The following is a 24,237-nucleotide window of genomic DNA, read 5'->3' on the forward strand; positions in this document are numbered from 1 at the left end:
GTTGATATGGTGTTTGCTGCCCAACAACTCTAGGAGAAATGCCAGGAGCAGAACAGAGGTCTGTACACAGCGTTTGTGGATCTGACCAAGGCCTTTGACACTGTTAGTCGTGAGGGCTTATGGAAAATTATGTCAAAGTTTGATTGCCTGGAGGAGTTCATCAATATTGTACGTCACTTTCATGATGGCATGTTTGTCTGGGTTCCTGGATACTGGACAATGTTCTAGTGCCTTCCCAGTCACCAATGCAGTGAAACAGAGCTGTGTGCTTGCCCCCATGCTTTTTAGCATGATATTTTCAGTCATGTTGACAAATGCTTTCAATGAGGATGAACTTAGCATCAAGGTCAACTACTATACTGATGGTAAGTTCTTCAATTTGAAAAGGTTACAAGCCAAGACTAAAGTGGAGGGAGTGTTGGTGCATGATTTTCTGTTTGCAGATGATTGTGCACTCAGTACAGCCTCTGAAGCTGAGATGCAACAAAATATGGATCAATTTTCTGCTGCCTGTGCTAATTTTGGCCTAATAATTAACACCAAAAAAACGCAGGTGCTCTGTCAGCCACCACCACACCATCCATACATGGAACCGTCGGTTACAACAAATGGGAAGATTTTAAATGCTGTGGATAAGTTCACTTACCTTAGTAGCGTACTTTCCAGGGATGTACACATTGACAATGAGGTTGATGCATGCATTGCCAGAGCTAGCTCAGTGTTTGAGAGGCTCTGAAGAAAGGTTTGAGAGAGAAGAGGTATTAGACTGACTATCAAACTGAAGGTTTGTTGTGCTGACCTCACTGTTATATTCTTGTGAAACATGGACAGTCTAGCAGCGCCATGCCAGGAAACTGATTAGGAAAAGCTTTGTCCAATAGGATTTTACATTTGATCCTTGAAGTGATAGGGAACCCCTGCAGTGTATTGAAAGGAGGGGGTGAAGGATAGTCAGACCTGTGATTTAAGATCAGTTTGATTGATAGCTGAGTGGAGGTTGTATCGGAGGGATGCAGAACTAGAGGCAGGCAGAGCCCCCAGTAGGCTGTTGCAGTAGTTCAGGCATGAGATGATGAGGTTCTGCATCCGACTGGCAGCAACGTTGAGGAGAAGCCCAGTGGTCATGATGGTACAGGGGGATGAGAGATAGTGACTGTGTCTTTTGTCTCATTCATGAACTTGTGGAAACTGAGCCCACTTGGCCTGTACCCTGATGATTTTCAGTTCTTTGCATTTGAAGTTTCTTTTCTCTTCCCTTTCCCTCCCTACCGCCCAAACCTCTATCACCATCCCTTTGTAACACATAATAATTAACCCCTTCCCTTTTTTCCACCACCACGCCCCCCATACACACACATATACACACCCAGACTCTCCCTTTTTTATTTCTCCCCTAGGAAAATACAATAAAATAATAAAGACATTGGTACTGCAGGAAAAAAAAAGTGAGACAATTTCATCCCTGGCTAGGAATCCCCTAACATATCTGCCTTTTCTACTTTTTCTTTGTAACTTCAGGCAAAGCCACCAGTGAAAGCTCTGCAAACCAATGCCTCTTCACAGAAATCGGCCACTGTCACTCCAGTCTCTCCTAAGAGCACTCAAGGGAGAGTGTCTACTCCAGCTCCTGGGAAGTCAGGGACTACCAAAGCAGCAGGACCTGGGAGACCTGAGGACACTTCTGAAAGCAGTGAGGAGTCAGAGAGTGAAGAGGAGAATGCAGCATCCCAGGGACAGGTGAGGCCCCCAAGAAGATGATTGGATCATGTGTAGAAGTAGAAGGTAATTGATCCAGTGCAGCTCCTTCATTTTAAAAATAAGGAAACAGAGGTTAGTTTTCTCTGACCAGGTACCTTGTGGCCTGCAGTGAGCACCTTCTAGCTTGGAATGAGATATCAGAAGTCTCACAGGAAAGACAATGAGTTCAGTTATGAGTTTGAAATGCCTATGAGACATGCATTTGGAAATTTCCAATAGACTATTGGTGGTGCACTGCTCATCCTAGAGGTCGGGAGAGAAATTCCAGGCTCAATATTTAGATGACACAGTCTGCAATGAGATTCCAATTAAAGCCAAGGTTGCAGATGAGGTCCCCATGAGAGGAGAACATAAAGGGAGAAGAGAGTCAAAGACAGTTTTGGGGTACAGTTCATAGTTAGAGAGTGCTGCATGCAGGAGAATCCAGTAAAGGAGATGGTGAGAGAGTGATCTGACACTGTTGGTTGGTGGACAACCAGGAGACAACAGTATCACCAGAACACCAAAAGGAGAGAGTGTCAGATGCTACCAAGAGGTCAAGAATGATGAAGATTGAGGTCCAACCATCCAATGTGACAGTGAAGTTGTCATGAGTAACTGGTTTCATTGAATGATGAGGTTGGAAAACCAGATTGGGTAGGTTTGAGGAATGAGTGAGAGGGGAGAGGTCCTGGGCTGCTGCTTCCCTTCCTCTGATTCAGCATCTTGTTCCTGATATGTTCTCACCAATCTGCTTAACATGGGCAGCTTTGATTCCTGGTCAGAGTCCTATATTCCCAGTCTTCATTTATGTTATTTTCTGTGTGCAATTTTAGGCAAAGCCCACAATGAAAGCTCCCCAAGTTGATACCCCTCCAGGGAAAGGGGCCCCTGTGACTCCTATCTCTGCTAAGGGCACTCAAGGGAGAGTGTCTACTGCAGCTCCCTGGAAGTCAGGGACTGTGCCTCTCCAGGCCAAAGCAGCAGGAGCTGGGAGATCTGAGGACACTTCTGAAAGCAGTGAGGAGTCAGAGAGTGAAGAAGAGAGCCCAGTATCCCAGGGACAGGTAAAATCTTGAGAGGATCATTGGGTCACGTTTAGAAATGGAAGGGAGTCGATCCTTCATTTTTCAGATGAAAAAACAGGTTAGTTTATTCTCCAAGCCTTTCTCAGTCCAGGTACCTTGTGGCTTGGAAAGGGATCTGTGAAGACTGAGGCACAGAGTGGAACCAGAAAATAGACTTGGAACCCTGCTTTCTTCCTGCAGGGGTGGGATAATGCCTCTCTCACTGAGCATTCATTAAGTATCTCCTGTGTGCCAAGCAAGGAAAAAAATGATATATTCCCTGCCCTCAAGGAGCTTAAATTCTATCCATAGGTATACACATATACACAGTAAATAAAAGATTACTTTGGTGTGAAGGTACTCGTAGCTGGGGCAGGGACTTGAAAAGCCTTCCTGTAGAAAGTGATGCTTAGAGGAATCAAGGGATTCTAAGAGGTTGCCTTGTGAAAACCATGGAGGTAGAAGAGGAAGGGGCATGTGTGAGATAGGGCAAGAAGGCCAGTTGGCCAGACCACAGAATGACAGGAAGGTGAATAAGAAAGTTTGAAAGGTCAGTTAGACCCAGGGCAGGAAGAGCATTATATGCCAGAGGAGTTCGTTTTTGATCTCACCAGTAATGGAAAACACAGTCTGTGTTAGTGGGAGTCTGAGACTGGTGGATCACTTGAGCTTGGGAATTCTGAACCACAATAATGCTGAAGCCAATCATGTATGCACTGAGTCAGCTCACCAATATGGAAAGGTCCTAGAGTGGAGGGAGCGAACCAGGACGCCTAAGGAAGGGCTAACGGGTCTAGTTCTTTCTTTTAATTTTTTTTTTTTAATTTTCATTTTCATTTCCAAATTCTTTCCCTCCTTCCACCTTCTCCCTCATCCATTAAGAAGACAAGAAATGTGATACACTTTATACATATGAAGTTATGCAAAACATTTCTACACTAACCATGTTGTGAAAGAAAAAACTGTGCTTCAGTTTGCACTCAGAATCCATCAGTTCTCTCTGTGGAGATAGAAGTAGGTCACACCTTCCATGGGCATCATAAGTGGGATAAGGCCCATCAGTGGCTGCTACACTTCCAATCTGAGTTCTTTATGAAGATATTTAAGGCAGGGAGACTAATTAGGAGGCTATTGCATAGTCAAGGGGAGAGATGATGAGAAGGTGATAATCCCACAAGTACAAGAAGAGGACAGAAGAAATGTTATATAGGTACAGTGATTAGGACTCAGCAGCTGATTGTATACGTCTGGTGAGAGAGAGTAGTGGGTCATGTGGGCCAGGTTGTGAACGTGGATAACTGGAAGGCTAGTGACACCCTTGATAAGTAATAGGGAAGTTTGGAAGAGAGGTGGGTTTAGGGGAGAAAGATAATGAGTTCAGTTATGGACATGTTGAGTTTGAAATACTTGTGAGACATGCAGTTGGAAATTTCCAATAGACTATTGGTGGTGCACTGCTCATCCTAGAGGTCGGGAGAGAAATTCCAGGCTCAATATTTAGATGACACAGTCTGCAATGAGATTCCAATTAAAGCCAAGGTTGCAGATGAGGTCCCCATGAGAGGAGAACATAAAGGGAGAAGAGAGTCAAAGACAGTTTTGGGGTACAGTTCATAGTTAGAGAGTGCTGCATGCAGGAGAATCCAGTAAAGGAGATGGTGAGAGAGTGATCTGACACTGTTGGTTGGTGGACAACCAGGAGACAACAGTATCACCAGAACACCAAAAGGAGAGAGTGTCAGATGCTACCAAGAGGTCAAGAATGATGAAGATTGAGGTCCAATCATTCAATGTGACAGTGAAGTTGTCAAGAGTAACTGGTTTCATTGAATGATGAGGTTGGAAAACCAGATTGGGTAGGTTTGAGGAATGAGTGAGAGGGGAGAGGTCCTGGGCTGCTGCTTCCCTTCCTCTGATTCAGCATCTTGTTCCTGATATGTTCTCATCAATTTGCTTAACATGGGCAGCTTTGATTCCTGGTCAGAGTCCTATATTCCCAGTCTTCATTTATGTTATTTTCTGTGTGCAATTTTAGGCAAAGCCCACAATGAAAGCTCCCCAAGTTGATACCCCTCCAGGGAAAGGGGCCCCTGTGACTCCTATCTCTGCTAAGGGCACTCAAGGGAGAGTGTCTACTGCAGCTCCCTGGAAGTCAGGGACTGTGCCTCTCCAGGCCAAAGCAGCAGGAGCTGGGAGATCTGAGGACACTTCTGAAAGCAGTGAGGAGTCAGAGAGTGAAGAAGAGAGCCCAGTATCCCAGGGACAGGTAAAATCTTGAGAGAATCTTTGGGTCATGTTTAGATCAGGAGGGGATTGTAGAAGTGATCCATTGAAACTCCTTCACTTCACAGATAAGGAAATAAGAACTGATCATATTTTAAACCCATGTCAAGGTAAATTTTGGACTTCTGATATCTGAAGCATAAAGTGGGATGAAGCAGTAGTCTTCAGAGCAGAGGCTTTCTGACTTCTGGGGTGGCTCTTGTTATGTTTTCCTATGTATTTGGTCCAACTTCCATTGGCTCTGATAGCTTCTCATTAGTTTGATTTTTGGTCAGCATGGGACTGTGGTGAGCCTTGTTTCTTAGATCACAGTCCTTGATTCTTTTCTTTTCACTCCTTGGTCTTAGGCAAAGCCAGTAGTGAAACCTGGCCAAGCTGATGCCCCATCAGGTAAAGGGACCTCCATCTCCCCAATCTCCCTCAAGGGCTCCCAGGGGAAAGTGTCTACTCCATCCCCCTTGAAATCAGGGAATGTACCTCCCCAGACCAAAGGAGAGGTCCAAGTCAAGGCAGTATGGCTTGGGAGACCAGAGGAGACTTCTGAGAGCAGTGAGGATTCGGAGAGGGAAGACAGCATCTCAGTGTCTCAGGACCAGGTGTGTTCCTTATGTGTACTTGTCCTCATTCAGTCTCTTTAATCTAGAAGGGACCATTACCTCTTCTCCTCCTCCTCTCAGTGCTACCTCTTGGTTTTAGGTAAAACCGATGGTCACAGCTTCCCGAAGTTTGGAGGGAAAGAAAGGGACCACCATATCATCTCCCAAAAAGTCAGCAGTTGCCTCTCTTCAGGCCTCAATGGTGGATTCCAGCAGCTCAGATGACAGCTCCAGCAGCAGTGATGATGTGTTTATCCCTGCATCCCAAAGACAGGTGAGGTCAGGAGGGGAGGCAGCAGTCATGCTGCAGCTTGTTTCTAGCTGCTCAGGCCATGTCACACGGGTCTCATCCCCCACTTCAGATTTCAGGCAACGCATCCAGGTGGCACTTAGTGTGATGCTGACTGTTATCACAGCATGTTTCCATTTTCTCTATTGCTCACCTCTTAAATCTTCAGAATAGATCACTTCATGCACTAGAAAAACCTCTGGTTTGGGGAGGCAGTGAATCTGGATTCAAATCCCAGCTCTGCCACCTGTGTGACACTGGGCAAGTCACTTACTCAAGTGAGGGGCTCATTCTCCTTATTTGTAAAATGAAGAGATTGTGCCTTTGTGCCTTTAAGGTCTCTTCCACTCTAGATCTGTGGATCTTGTAACACCCTTGTAATTCCCCATATCCTTTTGCCAAGTTCCTCTTGCCAGAGGAGGCAAGACAAGTTTCTGGAAGGTCATTTCAAACCCTCCACGCCACCATGCCTCGCCCTGCAGTGATTGCCACCTGCAGATGACTTCTCTGGGATCTGGGACACTCACAGACTTCATCAACTTGTTGTCTCTGCATGTTGAATTGCATTGAGGATGCTTGCATCTCAGCCATCTGTAACGGCGATGATTGGAAGAAGTTCAAGATCATGTCCCCATGCACTCCAGAACCCCATTTGCTGGGTTGGGTTTGATCCCTTAATTACCACTTTGGGGATGTGGTCCTGCAACAAGTGAGGTAGTTAATAATGATCATGATGGCATTAAAAAATTCTAGAATTCTCCAGGGACTGCAAAATAGTATCCTCACTACAGACTTGGGATCTTATTATTCTCATTTTACAAATGAGGAAATGGTATTAAAGAGGTGATTAACTTGTTCAGGAGGAAAAAAAGTAAAAGTATTATTCACTCAAGATTAAACTAGTAATTAAGGTAATTGAAGATTAACCTATCAAGGAGCAAAAAGTAAAAGTGTGTGTAGGTGTATAAAAATAAAAGTGTGCCATGTATGTCTGTGTCTGTTAGAGGTAAAAACTATCTTGTTTCTTTCCATATCCTGTCCTAAATGTTTTTGAGTGCATTCATCAGATGTTTGTTGTTATTACTTTGTAATGGTAGTCAGTGTATGTGTTCTTAAAGTTCTTCTTTCATTCACTCTGCATCACCTGAAGTGAGTCTTTCTATATCTGTCTATGTCATACCTGTTAATCTTAAAATGTTCTTATATTACTGTACCCCGAGGCTATTGATCTGTTCCCAACCTTTTGGTACACCAATGTTTTTTAATATTAAGAACAGTAATGACTGAAATATTTTTGTATAGATGAGTCTTCCTAGCAAGAAGCCTATTGCTTCACGCCCCCTTTATGCTTCAGATATCAGAAGTCCAAAATCTACCTTGATATGGGTTTAAAATATGATCAGTTCTTATTTTCTCATCTGTGAAGTGAAGGTCAGAGGGTAGTTTTGTAGTTTTTAGGGTATAATTCCACGTTACTTTCCAAAAAGGTTTTGCCAGTTCAGAACTCCTTGCTTCCTCCCATTGAATTGCTACTTGTCACAAAGGAAAACACATCCAATACAGTGAGCACATGTAACCATGGTTACTGCCAGCATCCCTGTCCTCCGCCAGCCCCTGTGGCCTGAGGAGGGGAGTGGCTTTTCTTATGTGTTCTCTCAGACTTTCACTTAGGTTTTTCAGTTACTCAGAGTTCACTATCATTGTGTGTGTGCTTTTGTTTCTGTTTAGGTCACTATCAATTCATACACATTTTCTCTATGTTCCTCTGAATTCCTCATTCATTATTTCTTTCTCCTCAGTAATAATTGATGTCATTCGTATATCATAATGGTCCTTTTAGCCATTCCTCAGTCAGAGGCAATCTGCTTTTTTTCTAGCTCCTTGCCTCCACATAAAGTGCTACCATGAATATTTTGGCATCTGTGGGGCCTTTATTTCAGTTATTGACATTCTTAGAGTGTATGCCTCATCCTAGAATTCCTATTTCAAAGAAATTGGCCTTTTTCTCCTCTTTTTACTTAATTCCAAACTGATAGAAAACTCCAAGAATGAGTTTCCTCCTCTGTAAAATGAGAGCCCTAGACTTCATGGCCTGTTATTGATGGAAGGTCTGTTCTAGGTCTAACTCTATGATCCTTTGTTAGTATTTTGAGCAACAGACAGGTCTCCCAACACTGCGTTGGGGTGCTTTCCTTCCCATGTCTTATCCAGTGTTTTACCAGTCCCATTTTTGTCATCTTTTCCAATTGCGCTGACCTACTTTTTCCTAAAAATATGTATTTTTTTCCCCAGTTGCAGAAAAAAAAGAAATTTTAATGTTTTTTTTTCAAGTTTTGAGTTTCGACTTCCTTACCTACTCTTTATATTTAAAAATATCTGTGACTGTTTAGGCAAAATCACATGACTTCTTCTCTGTAAATTGCAACATACTTCCATCAGTGCTACTATAGAATTGTTATTTCTCTAATGTGGGTACTCCGTACAAACCTTAGTCAGCAGTTCTCGAGGCCAGCTTTAAAAGAAAGAGCTCACAGATGCCATTTAAGTCTCTAGTCCACTTACTTACTTGCTCCAAGTTCTTATTCACTAAGTATTTTCAAGCTTATTGTCCTCATCTTTGACGGCTCCGGCCCTTTTCAATGTCTCCAACTTCTTAGTTCCGATTTGACCTTATTTGTCTTTAATTATTCCTTAGAATTTAAGTGTATTGGTTACTTCCTTAACATAACTCTGTGATTCATGCACTTTGAGCTTGAAAAGTCCCAAACAACTTTTAATTTTTTTTTTGAGAACTCCAAAACTAAGGATCTTCTCATTAATAGCTCCTACCTCACCAGGTTGTTGTGAGGATGAGGTAAATGAGGATGACTGATGGGGTAACATGTAAAGTGCTTTGCAAGCCTTAAAGCACTGTATAAATGCTAGCTCTGATTATGATAGGAGCAGCTGGGTGGCACAGTGGATAAAGTACTGGCTCTGGAATCAGGAGGACCTGAGTTCAGATCTAGCTGCAGACACTTACTAGCTGTGAGACTTTTGGCAAGTCACCTATTTCAGTTTCTTCATCTGTAAAATGAGCTGGAGAAGGAAATGGCAAAAGACTCTAGTGTTTTTGCCCAGAAAACCCTAAATGGGATCACAGAGTGGAACACGAGTGAAATAACTGAACAGCAATAAATTTTTATTATTGTGGTTATTACTTAGTTTTATTACTGTTGTTGTGACGGTGGTGATGATTCCTGTACATGTGGAAGAGACTTTAGCGCTTCTAAATCATAAAGTTCTGGTAACTGTTTGGTCCTGTGTATCCTGACTAATTGAAGGATGCTTTACTTTAACATCTGTCTTCTTGAAAGGGCTAGATTCAAGTTTTCTAAACATTTAAAGCCATCGAGAAAAGCAAGTAGTTAAGTAGTTTTCTTCACAACCTCCTTAGTCCCTTTTTTTTTAACTCCAGGTGAAACCGTCTGTCCAAACCCCCCAGGGCAAAGCTGCTGAGAAGCCAGCAGTCCACCTCACCACAGTGGAGGAGACGTCATCAGAGAGCGAGGACACAGAGAGTGAAGAAGAGGGTATCCCAGCTCTTCAGGGGCAGGTGTGTGTGTGGGTGTGTGTGTGTCTGTATGTCCTGTACTCAGTCCTCCTGGTCACAACGGAACAGACTACAAAATATTTGTTAAATGTGTCTACTGTGGGCCAGGCTGTGAGTGCAAAACTAAAACCTTCCCTGCCCTTGAGAAATTCTCATTCCAGAGAGGGAGAAACATGTGCATCTATTCAACAGTATACTCAAAATAAGTATAAGTATACACACACACACACACACACACACACACACACACACACACACACACACACACACACATATGTATATATAAGGTAATATAAAAGCACCAACAGGATCATAAAATATATCACATAGAAAATGATGCTTGATCATTTTTTCCATTTTTTCTTTTCCTTTTTTTTGCAACGTGGCTACTATGGAAGCATGTTTTGCATGATTCTGATGTCACAGTCTCTGATATCTCACATTGTTTGCCTTCTCAGTGGGGAGGGGTGAGGAGGAAGAAAGAGAATTTGGAACTCAAATTTTTTTTTTAAATGTTAGAGATAAATAATAAATTCATTTTTGGAAAAAAAGAGAAAAAAAGTGATGCTTAAGCAGAGTGTTGGAGGAGACTAGGGTTGCTTGGGGATGGAAACCATAAGGGATTGCGTTCCACGCATGAAAACAGGCTATACAAGGATACGGAGTTGGAGCCTTGGGCACACGGAGCAGCGAAAAGCCATAGAACACATGAACCAAAACCTGTATGATCATGTAAGTTGGTCCCAGGTTGCAAAGGGCTTTAAATGCCAAACAGAAGAGATTCTAGAGGAAATAGGGAGCCTTGTTGACCTCCAAAGGTCAACAAAGTTTTCTCTCTCTTTCTCCCTTTTTTTTTAACTTTAATGTTTCTTTGTTTTTTAAGGTAAAAGGTGCAGTGAAAAGTACTCAGGTCAATACAGCCTCAGGAAGAGAGAACAAGAGTACACCAGCCTCAGGAAAGTCCATGCCTTCATCAAAGACCACGATAACAGGGCCTATAAAGCCACAGGAACATTCTGATAGCAATGAGGAATCCGAAAGTGAAGATGAAGTGATCCTGGCGCCTCAGGGGCAGGTGTGTCGCCTGTTTTTGTCTTCCTTAAGTCATTTTCTCAACAGGTAGTCCAATTCACAGGAGGCTCACACTATATGCCTTTCCCTTAAAAATGTTTTCTTTTGGTTTCAGGTAAAACCTGCAGTGAAAATTCCTGAGATCGCTACAGCCTCAGCAAGAAAGAAAGAGCCCACACCAGCCTCTGGGAAGTCTGTGACTCCATCACCCCAAACCCAGGTGGGGCCTCAGGCCAAGGTCATTGAAACTGTAGTGTTGGAGGAGAGTTCTGACGCCAGTGATGATTCTGATGGTGAAGTGGTGATTCCTGTGCGTCAGGAGCAGGTGAGGCTTAAGTTGGGGCTGGCCATAGCCAGCCCATCCTCATCTCCAGATGCAAGTTCTAAAGCCACAGCGCTCTAGCCTTTTTTCAGAATCGTAGACTTTTAGAGATAGCAAGGACTTGAAAGCTAAGCTAGAATTTTTTTTTACAGATAACAATCATAACAGGAACTGATATTTATACCACACTAAAATTTGCATTGTGGTTTAGACACAATGTCCCATTTGAGCCCCAGAGCTTAAATAATGTTCCCATGGTCACACAGCTAGTGAGTATCAAAAGGCTGGATTTTAACCCAAGTCCTCTGACCCCAGAGCATGTGTTCTTTCCACTTTGCCTCCTATGAAGAAACTGAGGCCTGGAAAGGAGGCAGGGGCTTGTCCAAAGTTTCATAGCTGGTCAGTGGCATTGTTACTGTCAGCACTGGGATTTTGAGCCCACTTCTCCTAATTCTCAGGCTCCTATTCTCTGCCACTACCTAGTATTGCCTCCCTCTACACGTCTATTAAAGGAGCTGTCACTTCACCCTAGAGGTGGTTGTGTGAATCCGATTTTTGAGTTAGGTGAGGGAGAAAAGGAAATAGGATTTATTATTACTTAAACAGATACTTTTTAAAAATAATGTCACAGTTGTTTACATAAAAAGGCCATTTACATGCATATACAATTTAAGTTTCTAGAGGTGTTTTTGGATTTTCATTCATATATAGAAAGTGATCGTTTAGGACATGACGCACACGTGACCATTCCCCTCCCACTCTGAAAGATGCCAGTGTCCTCCTTCTGACCTTTACTGTACATGTCACATGCACTTCTTATCCGTCTAATCTTCACCTTTATGGTTTTAGTTAACCTTTCTCTCCACTTGGTTCTACTTGCTCAGCTCTGAAAAACCACGCATTTGCCCGTTAGACAAAGGCAGGACTGAACACGCTGGCTGCGCTTCTTTCTGGGCTGGGTGTAATGAGCCTTGGCTTCATCTGACAAACAGCTCCACAGCTTTCACCCAGGCACACTTTTGGCTTATGATTCTTCTCTCCTGACCCTGTCATCTTTGCTGCATCCTGCCTCTTCCTCTGTAATCAAGCAGCTTCTGAGCCGTACCTGAGACATCTGTCTCTTTGTGGTTTTAAGCCACATCTCCAGGAAGTATGTGTATCTACTTAATTCCCCAGGTGGGAAATAGCCTCCGCTAATGTCCTCCTCTGATGTCTCATTGTGAAGCTAACTCTCTGTCACTGAAATCTGTGCCAGCAGGCTGGCTCTGATGCTGGCAGGGTTTACCAGCCTGGAAAGTCTTTGCATATAGGTGATTTTTTTTTTTTCAAATTTAAAAGTACACTATATTTGGAACTGGAGGATTTGGGTTCTTGTTTCAGCTCTGCCTCTACTGCCTCTGTGACTTTGGGCAAATCACTTAATCTCTCTACACCTCAGTTTCCTCATCTAGAAAACGAGAAAATTGGACTCATTGGCCTCTGAAGTCCCTTCCAGCTCTAAATCTATGAGCCTGTGTTACCTAATTGCTACAGAAATCCAACTCATTAACAGTTATGTTTTTCTGATGCCATGTTATTGGAATGCTATAATACCAAAATAATCGGAATTAAAAGTTACCTAATAGACTCGTACCCATTTCCAAGGATAACTTACATCCGTTAAGTGGCATGAAGGCCACCACCCAGGACTTGAGTCTGCCGTGTTCTAAGAATGCTGGTTAGGGGAAGGGAACAAGCATTTATTAAGCACCTGTTGTATTCTAGGCGCTGTGCTAAGCATTTTACAAACCTTATTGCCTTTGGCCCTCCCAGCAGCGCTGGGAGATAGGTGCTGTAATTATTTCCATTTTACAGCTGAGGACACTGAGCTGAACAGAAGCTCGATGACTTGCCTACAGTCACATAGCTAGGAAGTGCAGCCAGCTGTGAGCTTGAGCCTTCCCAGCTCTAGATCTAGAGCTTTGTCTACTGCACCACTGAACCAGACAGCATAGGACAGTACGTTGGTACTTGCAAGATACTGAGCAAAGCAGAGGAAAGGCCTCTAGCATATTGTGTGGTTGTAAGTCCTGGATGTGCTATGTTCAGCCACACTGGTGCAAGTTCTGCCAACCTCAGTGACATTATCAAGCTACAAAACACTCAGTAGAGCAGGTGGGAGAGTTGGCTACTTCCATCTCCCCAGGATCAGGGTTGCCCTGGAATGACTCTGGATTCCTGGAAGAACATGTGGCTTCTCTCTTCTGGGAGAACTGAACCTCCTTCCCACTCTGTTCTTTCATGAATGTCAGCATGGAAATAGGGAAAGAGCACTGCCCTGGGAGTCAGAAAAAGGGTTGGAATTCTGGTCCAGGCCCTGCCTCTATTTAATCCCTGGGTATGAAATCTTGGCCAAGTCCCTTAATTTTCCTAGGATAGAGACTGGGTATACAATTTCATTAACATACCTTGGGAGACCCCCCAACATATGTTTGTTGCCTTCTTGGCATCTTGCCTGGCCTGTGATTGTGTTCAGAATAATAGGTTCATAGTTTTCCATCTTTGAAGGATGAAACAAGCCCAGTCAGTTGAGATTATATGCATAAAAGTGTTTTGAAAAAGCATTCTTATAAAATCACCATCATTAATTTATACTGAGATCTCTGGGCAGATGCATCACTTTACCTGAGGGTAACTTTTTTCTCTCTCCTTGCCTCATCCTCATTATCCCAGGTTTCATCGGGGAAGAAGAATGAGAAAGCTGGAACTGCTAAGAACGATGTGGGCAAAGTGTCTGCTGCATCTCCATACAAGCAGTTGGCTTCACCTGATGCTACCAAGAACCAGAAATCCAAAAGTAACAGTGGGGAGCTGCCAACTGCCCAGGTAGGGCCCTGGTGCTCCAGGGTCTCCCTCTTTCCCTCTGTCCAAAGCAACATTATGTTAGGGGACACTCAACAAACATTAAGTGCCTACTGTATGCAGAGCATTCTGCTAAGTGTTTAGAGAGATAAAAGTTTTAGATAAGACAGGATCCCTGTTCTCATGGATCTTACAGTCTAGCATTGCAATAAAACACAAACAGATAATTATAATTATCAGCCTAGGTGATTTGGGTAGTTTTCCCTTGCATTAGAAATATCCCTTTGACATTAGGAGGTATACGTCCATGCTAGGGGGGTAGATTTTTTGCCTCATTAATCTTACCATCCTCCCTCCCACCCCACCTCCACTTTTCATCCTTTCACCTCATCTAAATCCACTCTTCCTAGAGAGCCCCTCTTTGTATTTTGAAACCCTGCCAGAGTATTAGGGGAGGGTCTAGCACAGTTTGGAGGGGAGGGTTCAAAGGGAAAGATTCTTTTTTCCCTCATTTTTAAAATATTTTTTTCTTTTCTTTTTTTTTTCAAACACTAGAACACAAATACAGGATAGAGAAAAAAACCTAAACTTAAATATTGGAACTTAAATACAAACTAAGAGAGGAAAAGAAAGCATGTCATGCACATAACAGAACATAAGAGAGGATTCAAACTATGTAACAAGAAATTTTCATTTCAAGAAACCTTGTCTGATAAATCCTACACATTGTATTGAGAGCTGTCCTTTTCTTTGCTTCCTTGTACGTTTTCTTTTGTTCTCTGTACTTTTCTACTTAGTTCTTTTTCTTCCCTTTCCCTCCCTACCCCCAGAAGGCTACAATTAAATGCAGATATATTTCTACATAGCTATAGATAGCTATAGATACATGTATACATACTCTTATAGACGTATACTTTCCCAAACAAATTCTACTCCCGATTTTTGGTTTTATGTTTGTGCATATTTCTTGTTCCCTATCCCTCCTGTCTCCTCTACTTTACTTCCACGTGCTACCTTGCCCTCTTATTACTTGCCTACTCCCCCTCCAAGGATCCCTCCCCTATCCTCCTGTTCCCATAAATCTAAACACCCTTCTATACCCCCTTTCACCTATTCCCTCAGCCTCCCCTCTAAAGATCCCTCCATTGTCCTCTCTCCCCTCCCCTTACCGTTTTATTTCTTCTAAATTTAGACGACTTTTATACTCTTTTAAATATATATGTATTGTTCCCTCTTAAGCCCATTCCCGATGAAAGTAGGTTACCAGAACTACCAGCCTTCCTCCCCATCTAAATCCTCTGTATCAGTTCTTCCTCTTGTACTTCATTTGTATAAAATAATTACTCTTTTTAGGTATTCCTAAATGGTTTTGTTTTTTAAATTCATATCATACACAGTTTACTCCAATCTTTCTTATGAGCTACCCAGATATCAATAAGAATCTTAGACATATGTTTTGCACTTTGCATATTTAAAAAGTAAACAGTCTGTCCTTATTGAATCCCTTGCATTCAGTCTTTAGTATGTGCCTTATGTTTCCCTTGGCTCTTTTTTCCGTTTCTGCTTTCCCCCTTGTTCTAATGCCTCAGGATACTTTCTTTATTTCTTGTATTATTGTATCAAGATTCTGTTTTTGAACATAGCTTTCAATTAGTCTGATAATTTTTATGTTTTCTCTTTTTGATCTATTCTCCAGATGTATTGTTTTTCTTATAAGATGTTTCACTTTCTCTTCTATTTTTTCATTTTTTTGTATTTTAATTATTTGTTCATCTTATCATTTCATTGGCTTTGCCTTGCATTTCTAATTTTCAAGGTGTCATTTTCTTCCTGAAGATTCTGAGTCTCCTGTTCTAATTGGCTGACTTTGCTTTCATTATCTTCTTGAATTATTCTTTTTTTTTTTTTTAGTTTTTCCTGATTTCTGTAATTTGATTTTTAAAGTTTTTTTTAAGATCTTCTATGAATTCTTTTTGGGCAGGTGACCATTTGACATTATATAGGTAGAAGAGTGTTTCTTTACTTCAGTATCCTCCTCTGAAGATGAAAGACTCTCTCTCTTAAGGCAAGGGTTCTTAACCTTTTGTGTATCAGGGAGCCCTTCTCAGAATAATATTTTTAAATAGGAAATGCTAAATTTCAGCTAGAGGTTAATGAAAATGAAGATGTCACTTTTTTACCTATCCAAGTTCACAGATTCCCTGAAATCTGTCTGTAGACCTCTTGGGGGTCCATCAACCCCAGGTTAAGAACCCCTATTCTAAGGAGAATCAAATGTGTTTTCCAGACTTTTCTATCCCATCCCACTTTCACGGATGGCATGGAATTCAGTTCTGTCAGGTACTTGTTGTTGAACATTTTTGTGCCCTAAGTATGAAGGGAAGCATCCTAGTAGGTACCAGTGAGGTACGTGTTGTTCCCTATTTAGCCCAGTGTGGAATCGTAAGTAGTTCTCTCAGCACTGGCACTTGGGTAAAGTTCATCACCCAATCACTTCCCTCAATCCGTAAGATAAGGCTGATAGGGACTCCCCAGAGTCACAGCCCTCTCTTCCTTCCCTTTATCAAGAAAAACAAACAGGACTTCACCCCCTTTGACTTTGGTCCAAGCTCACTCAAAGGCTTCATCATTCATCAGGGAATGGCACCTGATAAATGGGCCATAGTCACAAAGCTGAGCCCCAGACTGAATCCGGAGTTACCACATCGATGTCCTTGAATTGATGCTTCCGTGATACATCAGAACTGTAGGGGTCAGTGTCACAATCATCCATACTGGTGGGCTCTCAACACCCACTAGTGTTTATCATTATCTGTAAACAATGGGCTGGAACTCGATGATATCCCATGAAGTAGTAATGTGTTGTGATTTTGTGATTTACGTAGGGTATTTGTATTTGCTTCCTGGAGGTTCTGGCAGCTAGGTCGTTAGTGTATATGATATTACTTATTACTGAGCTATATTTGTTTTATCACTACCTATGCTCATTCAAGCCGTTCAGTCAAGCAAAAGTATTTATTATGCTATTACTGTGTGCCAGACACTCTGGTAGGCATTAAGGATAGAAATACAATGAAAGAAACAAATCCTACTTGCAAAGAGTGTGCATTATAAGAGAAGAGAAAATAAGAGGAGGGGTGTGTGTGTGTGTGTGTGTGTGTACATACATATATAAGAAGGTATTTATACATGGTAGTTTGAGCAATTAAGGAAATCAAGAAAGGCTTCATGTAGAAGGAAGTGTTTCCATGCTCATGGTTATGTTGTTTATCTATAAGACGTCTATTTTTATACTTTTTTTTGTCATCTTCAGTGAAATGGAACTTTGACCGTACTAACTGAATTTAGCAGGTAATACAACCATTTGACTTGAGGCCACAATTCTACATTCTGAGGCCACGGGTACTTGCACTGAGACATGGGCCTCAGACATTTACTAGTTGTAAGTCGCTAAACCATTCTGTACCTCAGTTTCCTCATCCAAAAACTGGGAACAACAACAGCACTTATCTCCCAGGGTTGTCGTGAGGATCAAATGAGACATTATTTGTAAGGCATTTTGCAAATCTTAAAGTGCTGTGTAAATGGTGACTCCTTTTCTTATGTTTGAAGGTTCTAGAAGGTGTTAAAATTTTTAAAAAATCTTTACATGACATCTAAACACTCCCTCTGAAGTAGCGAGCTGGAGTTAGACAGTGGCCTCAAGAAAACAGAAGCTTTTTGTTGTTTTTATTTTTATTATTGTCATCACATACTTACCTGGCTTTAGAGTGGCATGATTCTTTGCATTTTTTATAAATAACCCAACAGTCTTAGGGAAACTCTTCCATCCTGGTTGTGTAGAATGCTACCATGGGCTCCTCCAGAGCTGCATTTCTCTCTCATGTCCCTCATTAGATTGCCAGATAACTTGGCACAAAGGAAACTCTGAGGGACGGAGAGGCAGGAGACTTGCGTCTTGATCCTGGTCCTCTGATAACTAGGTCTGTGACCCTGAACCAGGCTTTTCAGCTTTGTGCCTTTTTTCCTTCTCTGTAAATGATCAAACAAGATGATATTTGTAAAGTGCTTAACAAATCTTAAATGCACTCTGTAAATATTAGCTTGTGTTATTATCGGTAAATAATGGGCAGCACCTTGATGATACCCCATTAAGTGTAATGTGTTTGTGGTTTTGTGATTTGCTCGCACTTGACCTCAATCTTTCCTCTTTGTGTTAAGTTAATAATTACACTTACCCAGCTCTTGCATTCCAAAATTCCCTTTCCCAAAGTTGCTAGGAGGGTTTGTTCATTGCTTTGTCCCTGCTCAGGGACAGCCTTTGGAGCCTTGAAAAACAGCAGTGCCGGGTCATTAAAACCAGATGGAACCAGCCTCTTTTCACAAATAAGAATGAGGTGAAGCCCAGCAGTAACCATGTCTCAGAGTAACACATTTCCAGCTTCTTCGTGAGCCCACATTCTGCTATGGGGAACCAGAGATGTTGGGCGTTACAAGCCATCCTCTTCAAGGCTGTGCTTAGGCTTTCCCTACACCTCCATTCATTTGCATGCCCAAGCCTGAGAGGTTTGGACTCCAAGAAGAGTCACCTTCTCCCTTGCTCCCTCCATGCCCTTTGGTCCACTTGCAAGAAAGATGCTTACAGAGCAGGGGGTCATCCCATGACCCAGATCCTCTTCCTCTTCCCCTCTCCCTCCAGCTCTCTACTTCCTGAAACCCTTTTTCTTCTGTGGTGCTGAAGGCCTACAAGAATCCAGATTCTTGGGTCTGGACATCCCTGCACTGCCCCTTGAACCTTCTCAAGCTTGATTGCATAAACATGTTCCAGGAGGGTGGGGCTCCCGGCTACCCAATGCTTCCCGTCCTTAGAGCCTGTGGCCACAAGGTGGTACCAGAGAGTCACACAGTGGAGTGTTTCCCCCACCCCCAGCCCAAGCTCACATTTCTTTCTCCACTTATCTCTGGCTCAAGCTTTGTAGCTTGGTTTTGTAACTAGATACCCAGGTCACCTGGGGTGTTGGAATTTCCTGTGGCCCGCTCTAGAACCGTCCTTGCCCAGCATCCGTGTGGCTTCTGGCTGAGCCAGGAACAGCCCTGGGACGAGTTTAGGGTGGGGGGATGGAAAGCTTGTTTGGGGAAATCCCAGGATTTGGACTTAGCTGGATTGGGGCCAGCAAGCCTCTGGAGGACAGGATGGTGAGCCCCCCTGAACATTCCAAGACCCTGTTGTTCTTCTGTAATAGGGTTGTTGTGAACAAAGTGCTGTGGTACCTTAACAAAGCTCTTTAATTATCACAACAGTCCTTCTGGGTCATCTGCATTTTACAGAGGAGAAGACTGAGGCTCCAGAAGGGTGAAGGACTTGCCCATGGTCACCCAGCTAGTAATTGGATGAACAAAGCCAGGTTCCTCTTGACTATAAGTACTGAAGCATTTCTATAGAATGCTGCCTTGTCTGGAAACATGAGCTGTTGTCATTCTCAGGCCTTGCCACCTCTCTATGTTCCCAACAAACTACTTCTCCATCTTTTTGTATACAGGAATTTTTCTTGAGCCAGCATTTGAAAGAACTGGTACCTTTTTTTGGCTTTATGTCTCTTTTCTTTTTAAAGACTCATGCTTCTTTTTTTTTGTAGTAATACGTGCCCCCCAAGACAGCCTTTGGGAGAACACAGGCATGGGGGGGGCTGCCATCAGTATCTCTGGTGGGAACTCTCAAATCATTGAGACCATATTAGAGTGATACTTGTCTTACATAGAATGCCAGAAGAGAACTCAGAAGTCCTCAGATCCACCTCATACCTAAATAGGAAGCCCCCAGTCCATAACACCCCTAAGAGCCATTCATTGTCTCTCAAAAATTTCCATTCATGAACAGCGCCTCACCTCGCCTTCCCCAGGTCTTCCTTTGGACAGTCCTGTTGTTGGAACGTGGAATGTTTTTGCTTTTTTTTCTTCATCTCTATAGCATTTGGCACAGAGTAGAAACTAAGTAAATGTTTGTTGCCTTTGGGAAGCTTTTCCTACTGAGATTAACCCAAAATCTATTTCTCTTTCACCCACTCTTTCTGAGTTTGGTGTTTGGAGTTCCACAGAGAACAAACCTAATCCCTTTTCCACTAAATAGCCCTTCAGATATGTGAAAATTGTGGTCATGACCCTCCTGTGTCTTCCCCTAAGAACTTTCCCAGAACCTTATGATAGTTTCCAATCCCCCTCACTATGCTGGTGATCCTCTTCAGGACACAGTTCAACTAGTCAAAGTCCTTCTAAAATATGGTGCTGAGAACTAGATACAGAAATTCCACAGGAAAAATAAATTAATAAATAAATGGAGATAAGAATGGATTCTATGTGAGGTCTGACCAGGGCAGGACACAGGAAGAGGACTATCCCTTCACTCATTCTGAATACCAGGCCTCTCCTAATGTAGCCCGTTATAGAATTAGGTTTTGTTTGTTTTTGTTTTTTTTTACTGCCAAATGACCCCTAATGAGTTTGCAGTCACTAAAATCCATTAAAAACTAGTCTAGCCACACTTCTCATCCTGTATTTTTTAGCCACTGAACCATCTCATCATCAAAAACCTTTAACCATTGGGGGTGGGGGGCGTTTTGTTTTTCTTTTTAAAGGTGATTAAAACCCCTCTGATTTTTATCGACCCCAATGGTAGTCCAGGTGGCAAGGCTGCTGTCCCCATGAAAACCAGGACAGTCTCAAGGAAGAAACAAGTATCAGAGAGCAGGGAGCAAAGCTCATCAGAGAGTGAAGATGATGGTGTGATCCCTGACACCCAGCACCCAACTCTTCCCAGTAAGACCCCTGCTCTCACCTCAGTCTCCTTTATATCTCAAGAGCCACTGAGGTCAGACATTTGGTTCATGGCTGTAGATGGGTGAGGATTGCAGAGTCCTATGTAACTATGCTTTAATTGTGGAGGGGTTAGGGGAGAAATCTCTCCTTTGGTGCTTTGGCTTTGGCGCACCCGAAATTTTTGCCAAATTTTTGGAACAATAATACTTTTGGCACCTTTGCCAGGATCCCCTACTTAGATTATTTTATGCATGTGATTGAGTGGTGAAGAGGGGATGCTAGTAGAAACAAGAAGATGTGGCCTCCTTGCAGAGTAGATGGGGGACACAGCATAAACTTGGCCTGTTCTCTTTCACACCTAATCCAGTCTCCCTTACTCTTACCTATTCCAGCAATAAAAACCATTTTGACAGGAGTGACCCCTATCTGCCAAAAGGCAAGCTCTCCACTCAGCACCAGCCAGCCTGAAGCTAATATTGAAGAGTCCAGTAGTGCCTCTGACAATCAGGAAACAGGAACCTCCCAGGTACCTAGAAAATGGCCACAGGGAAGGAAACTTAGTCAACCTGAGTAAAATTCATTGGCATTCATATAACCTGTCCTTGGAGTGATAGGGTAAGATAGTGGATAGAGTCTAGGTTTAGAGTGGGCTCAAATCACAGCCCTGTCGTTTTCTAATTATCTGATCATGGGCAACACACCGACCTTCTCAGGTTCTCAGCTCCTTCCTCTGTAAACTGGGGATACTTCTAGTACCTACCTACCTCTCAGGGTTTTTGTGAAGCACAAGTAAGATAGTACATAAAGCATTTTTATAAAACGTCAAATGTTGTGAATATTAGTCATTATTGCTACTGCTACTACTATCATAACTACATGTAGTTAAGCCTGGAATCCAAACTCCAATTCCAAGATCTTTCAGGTTCCTTGACTCCATCCTGTGTGTTTCAGACTATTTCCACAGCCCTATGCAGTTTACAAAAGGCTGTCTTTGCACTGTACCTGAGAGAGCAGTGGGGAATATAAATAATATCTTATTTTTTTGTATCTAAAGAAATGTAAACCCACCAAGGGAGCCATTGAAGTGTCTTGAAGTGACTCCTTATTCAGAGTTGCTATGGAGCAGGGTTTTGTCACACTTTTTGTATGTTGTGGTGCTCTTTGGTAGTGTGGTGACACCTGTGGACCCCTAAGATTTTTAGATATATGAATTAAAAAGGAGACCACTGATGTTGAAATAGAGTTGTCAAAATATTTTTTTGAAGCAAGTTCATGGACCCCAGGTTAGGTACTGCTGTGGTGGAGAGAATTCCTAGTCAGATGCAGGTTTCACTAGATGACTTCTAGGGTCCCTTGTAATCCGTGGGTTCTCAGTATTTCAGAATCAGAACCTGACCCCAGGGCTGCTTTGTGATTCTAAAGTTCAAAGTTTCCTCAAAGGGAGGTATAGGATGAGTCTCAACCACTTAATATACCTTTAAAGATATGGACAAGAAGAGTTTTTCCTGTCCTTTTCCTTTCTTCTTCCTCTTTGGTATAATAAATGTCCCTAAGGTGGAGTTGGTTTTTTTCCTATATATATCAAAATTCTAGGACAGAAAGGAAATTCCTTTTTTAGCTTTTTTTGCTTGGCTAGCCTAGTTCATAGGATTTAAGAGCTAGGAAGAGACCTGAGAGATCTAATGTAATGCAACCTGTCAACAAGGAAACTGCTCATGAAAAAACACGGTTTCTTCCATCTGCTTAGCACTTCATAGTTTTCAGGTCATCACAGCATCCTAGAGCAGAGGTGACAAACACATGTTCTACCAGACTCAATTGCAGTCTTAACCAGATTAAACTGTAATGGGGAAATAATAACAAAGATAAATAAAAATACAGTGAAACATAGATAATACATGGTTTTCTAAGTCAATATGTGGCCCTCAGGGATCCTTCTGGATGGTTTTATGGCCTCCTTTTCTGTTGGAGCTTGACATTACCGTCCTGGAAAATAGGCAGGATGATGTTATCAATGCCCATTTTATGTAGATGAGGTTAGGAAACATAACAAATAATTGCATGGGATCATATGAGCTTCGAGTAGGTAGAATCAGTACTTGAACTCAGGTCTTTGGACACCAGAGCCATTACTGTGGACACTTTAAGTTCTTCAAAACTTCTCAATAGGTAGCAGTCCAGGACACTTAGGAAAATGCTTTTTTTCTTCTTTGTAACCATCATCCAAAACAAATATGCAAGTAAACCAAAATTTGTAGATAAGAGTACGTGAATCATTGAACTCTGAATTTTATTTACAATTTATTTTTTTTTATTTTTTAAACAAAGAAATAACAATGTCGTGCTTGTTTTCCCTTCTCATCATTAAAAAAAAAATGTTTTACTGGTACCTTTTGTCATATCTGGGGGGAACCTCCCTGCCCACATTGAATTCTCCCTTATAACAAAGAAATGCAGTTCAATAAAACCCTTTAACTCAATGACCACAGATAACTGACAGACTATGCAGCACTCATCCCCAGCTGTCCCAACATTTCTCTCCCTAGGAGGAAGCCATATCTCAATATTTCTCTAGCACTATCATTTTCAACTTACTCAGAAGTTTGTATTCCTTTTCATGGTCTTTTCCTTTTTATTATTGTCGTTTCTTATCGTTTTTTCTTATGTACATTTTAAACATTCTGTCTTTATTTATTCCACTAACTGTAGTCTATGAATATATTATCCAATTCTGCTTCTTTTACTCTGTGTCATCTGCTCCAGTGAATCTGTACATCATTGATATAGGACAGGTACTTCCTCCATGGATAGTTTTCAGCACTGGAGGACCCTTGTTTATGACCTCCCATAATGTCAGCACAAGGGCTCGTGCAGTCCCTGTGCTCTCCTGACATCTCATGGATCCCCAGCAGACATCCCTTCCCCCCATAGAGCTCCTATAAGCCATCTCTCCACACTGCCTCTCTCAGGACCACTTTACAGAGAGTGCCACGGGAATCCCAAAGCATGGAGGCACATCAGAGGTCCTCTGTGCCAGAAGTGTCCAATTCAAATTGAAACAGATCCCTGAGGGCTGCACGCTGACTTCAGAAAAATACAAACTATTATTATCTACATTGTATTATATTTTTCTTTATTTTGTAAAGATGTTTCTCAGTTACATTTTAATTTGGTCCCTGCTGCACTTGGGACTTTTGCAGGCACTGGGTCTGACATCTTTGATCTAGCGCAGCACTTACTTGAGCAAGATTCCTTTGTACAATCAATATCCCTGACAAGCAATCCAACCTCTGCTGGAAGCCCTCCACTGAAGGGTAACCCAAGAGCTCCCAGAACATCTCAGTCAGTGTCTGGACACTGCTAATTGTTTAGATGCATTTCCTTAATTGATCCATAATTTACCTCTATAGTATCCACTCGTATCTCCTGTTTTGACTTACTATGGCTAACCAGGACAAGTCTCTCTTTCCCAAGACAACCTGTCCAATTTTGGAGGCAGGCTTTCAAAAATAGAATGGACTTCTTTGGAAAGCTATCTCCCCTCCCCGCCCTTTACTGGAGGTCTTACTTACCTAGGATATTGTAGAAGGGTACAGATTGCACTCTGTAGCCTTTGAGGTTCCTTC

At 42.3% G+C, this 24,237-nt stretch overlaps 1 protein-coding gene across 5 annotated transcripts in view; it reads left to right on the forward strand.

Annotated features, from left to right (window-relative positions):
• TCOF1 (treacle ribosome biogenesis factor 1) overlaps positions 1-24,237 on the forward strand; it is an 86,512-nt gene that overhangs the window by 44,218 nt on the left and 18,057 nt on the right. For 3 of the 5 annotated variants that reach the window (XM_072630718.1, XM_072630716.1, XM_072630720.1), the window contains 11 exons: positions 1,519-1,737; positions 2,574-2,804; positions 4,840-5,070; positions 5,435-5,683; positions 5,784-5,957; positions 9,430-9,567; positions 10,448-10,639; positions 10,751-10,960; positions 13,670-13,822; positions 20,431-20,611; positions 21,004-21,137. In XM_072630718.1, the coding sequence (XP_072486819.1) occupies positions 1,519-1,737; positions 2,574-2,804; positions 4,840-5,070; positions 5,435-5,683; positions 5,784-5,957; positions 9,430-9,567; positions 10,448-10,639; positions 10,751-10,960; positions 13,670-13,822; positions 20,431-20,611; positions 21,004-21,137 (2,112 nt within the window). The remainder of the gene's footprint in view (positions 1-1,518; positions 1,738-2,573; positions 2,805-4,839; positions 5,071-5,434; positions 5,684-5,783; positions 5,958-9,429; positions 9,568-10,447; positions 10,640-10,750; positions 10,961-13,669; positions 13,823-20,430; positions 20,612-21,003; positions 21,138-24,237) is intronic. The other 2 variants (XM_072630717.1, XM_072630719.1) reach the window with 2 other exon arrangements.

This window comes from Notamacropus eugenii, chromosome 1, assembly GCF_028372415.1.
Source record: "Notamacropus eugenii isolate mMacEug1 chromosome 1, mMacEug1.pri_v2, whole genome shotgun sequence".
In the NCBI taxonomy this organism is placed as follows: Eukaryota; Metazoa; Chordata; class Mammalia; order Diprotodontia; family Macropodidae; genus Notamacropus; species Notamacropus eugenii.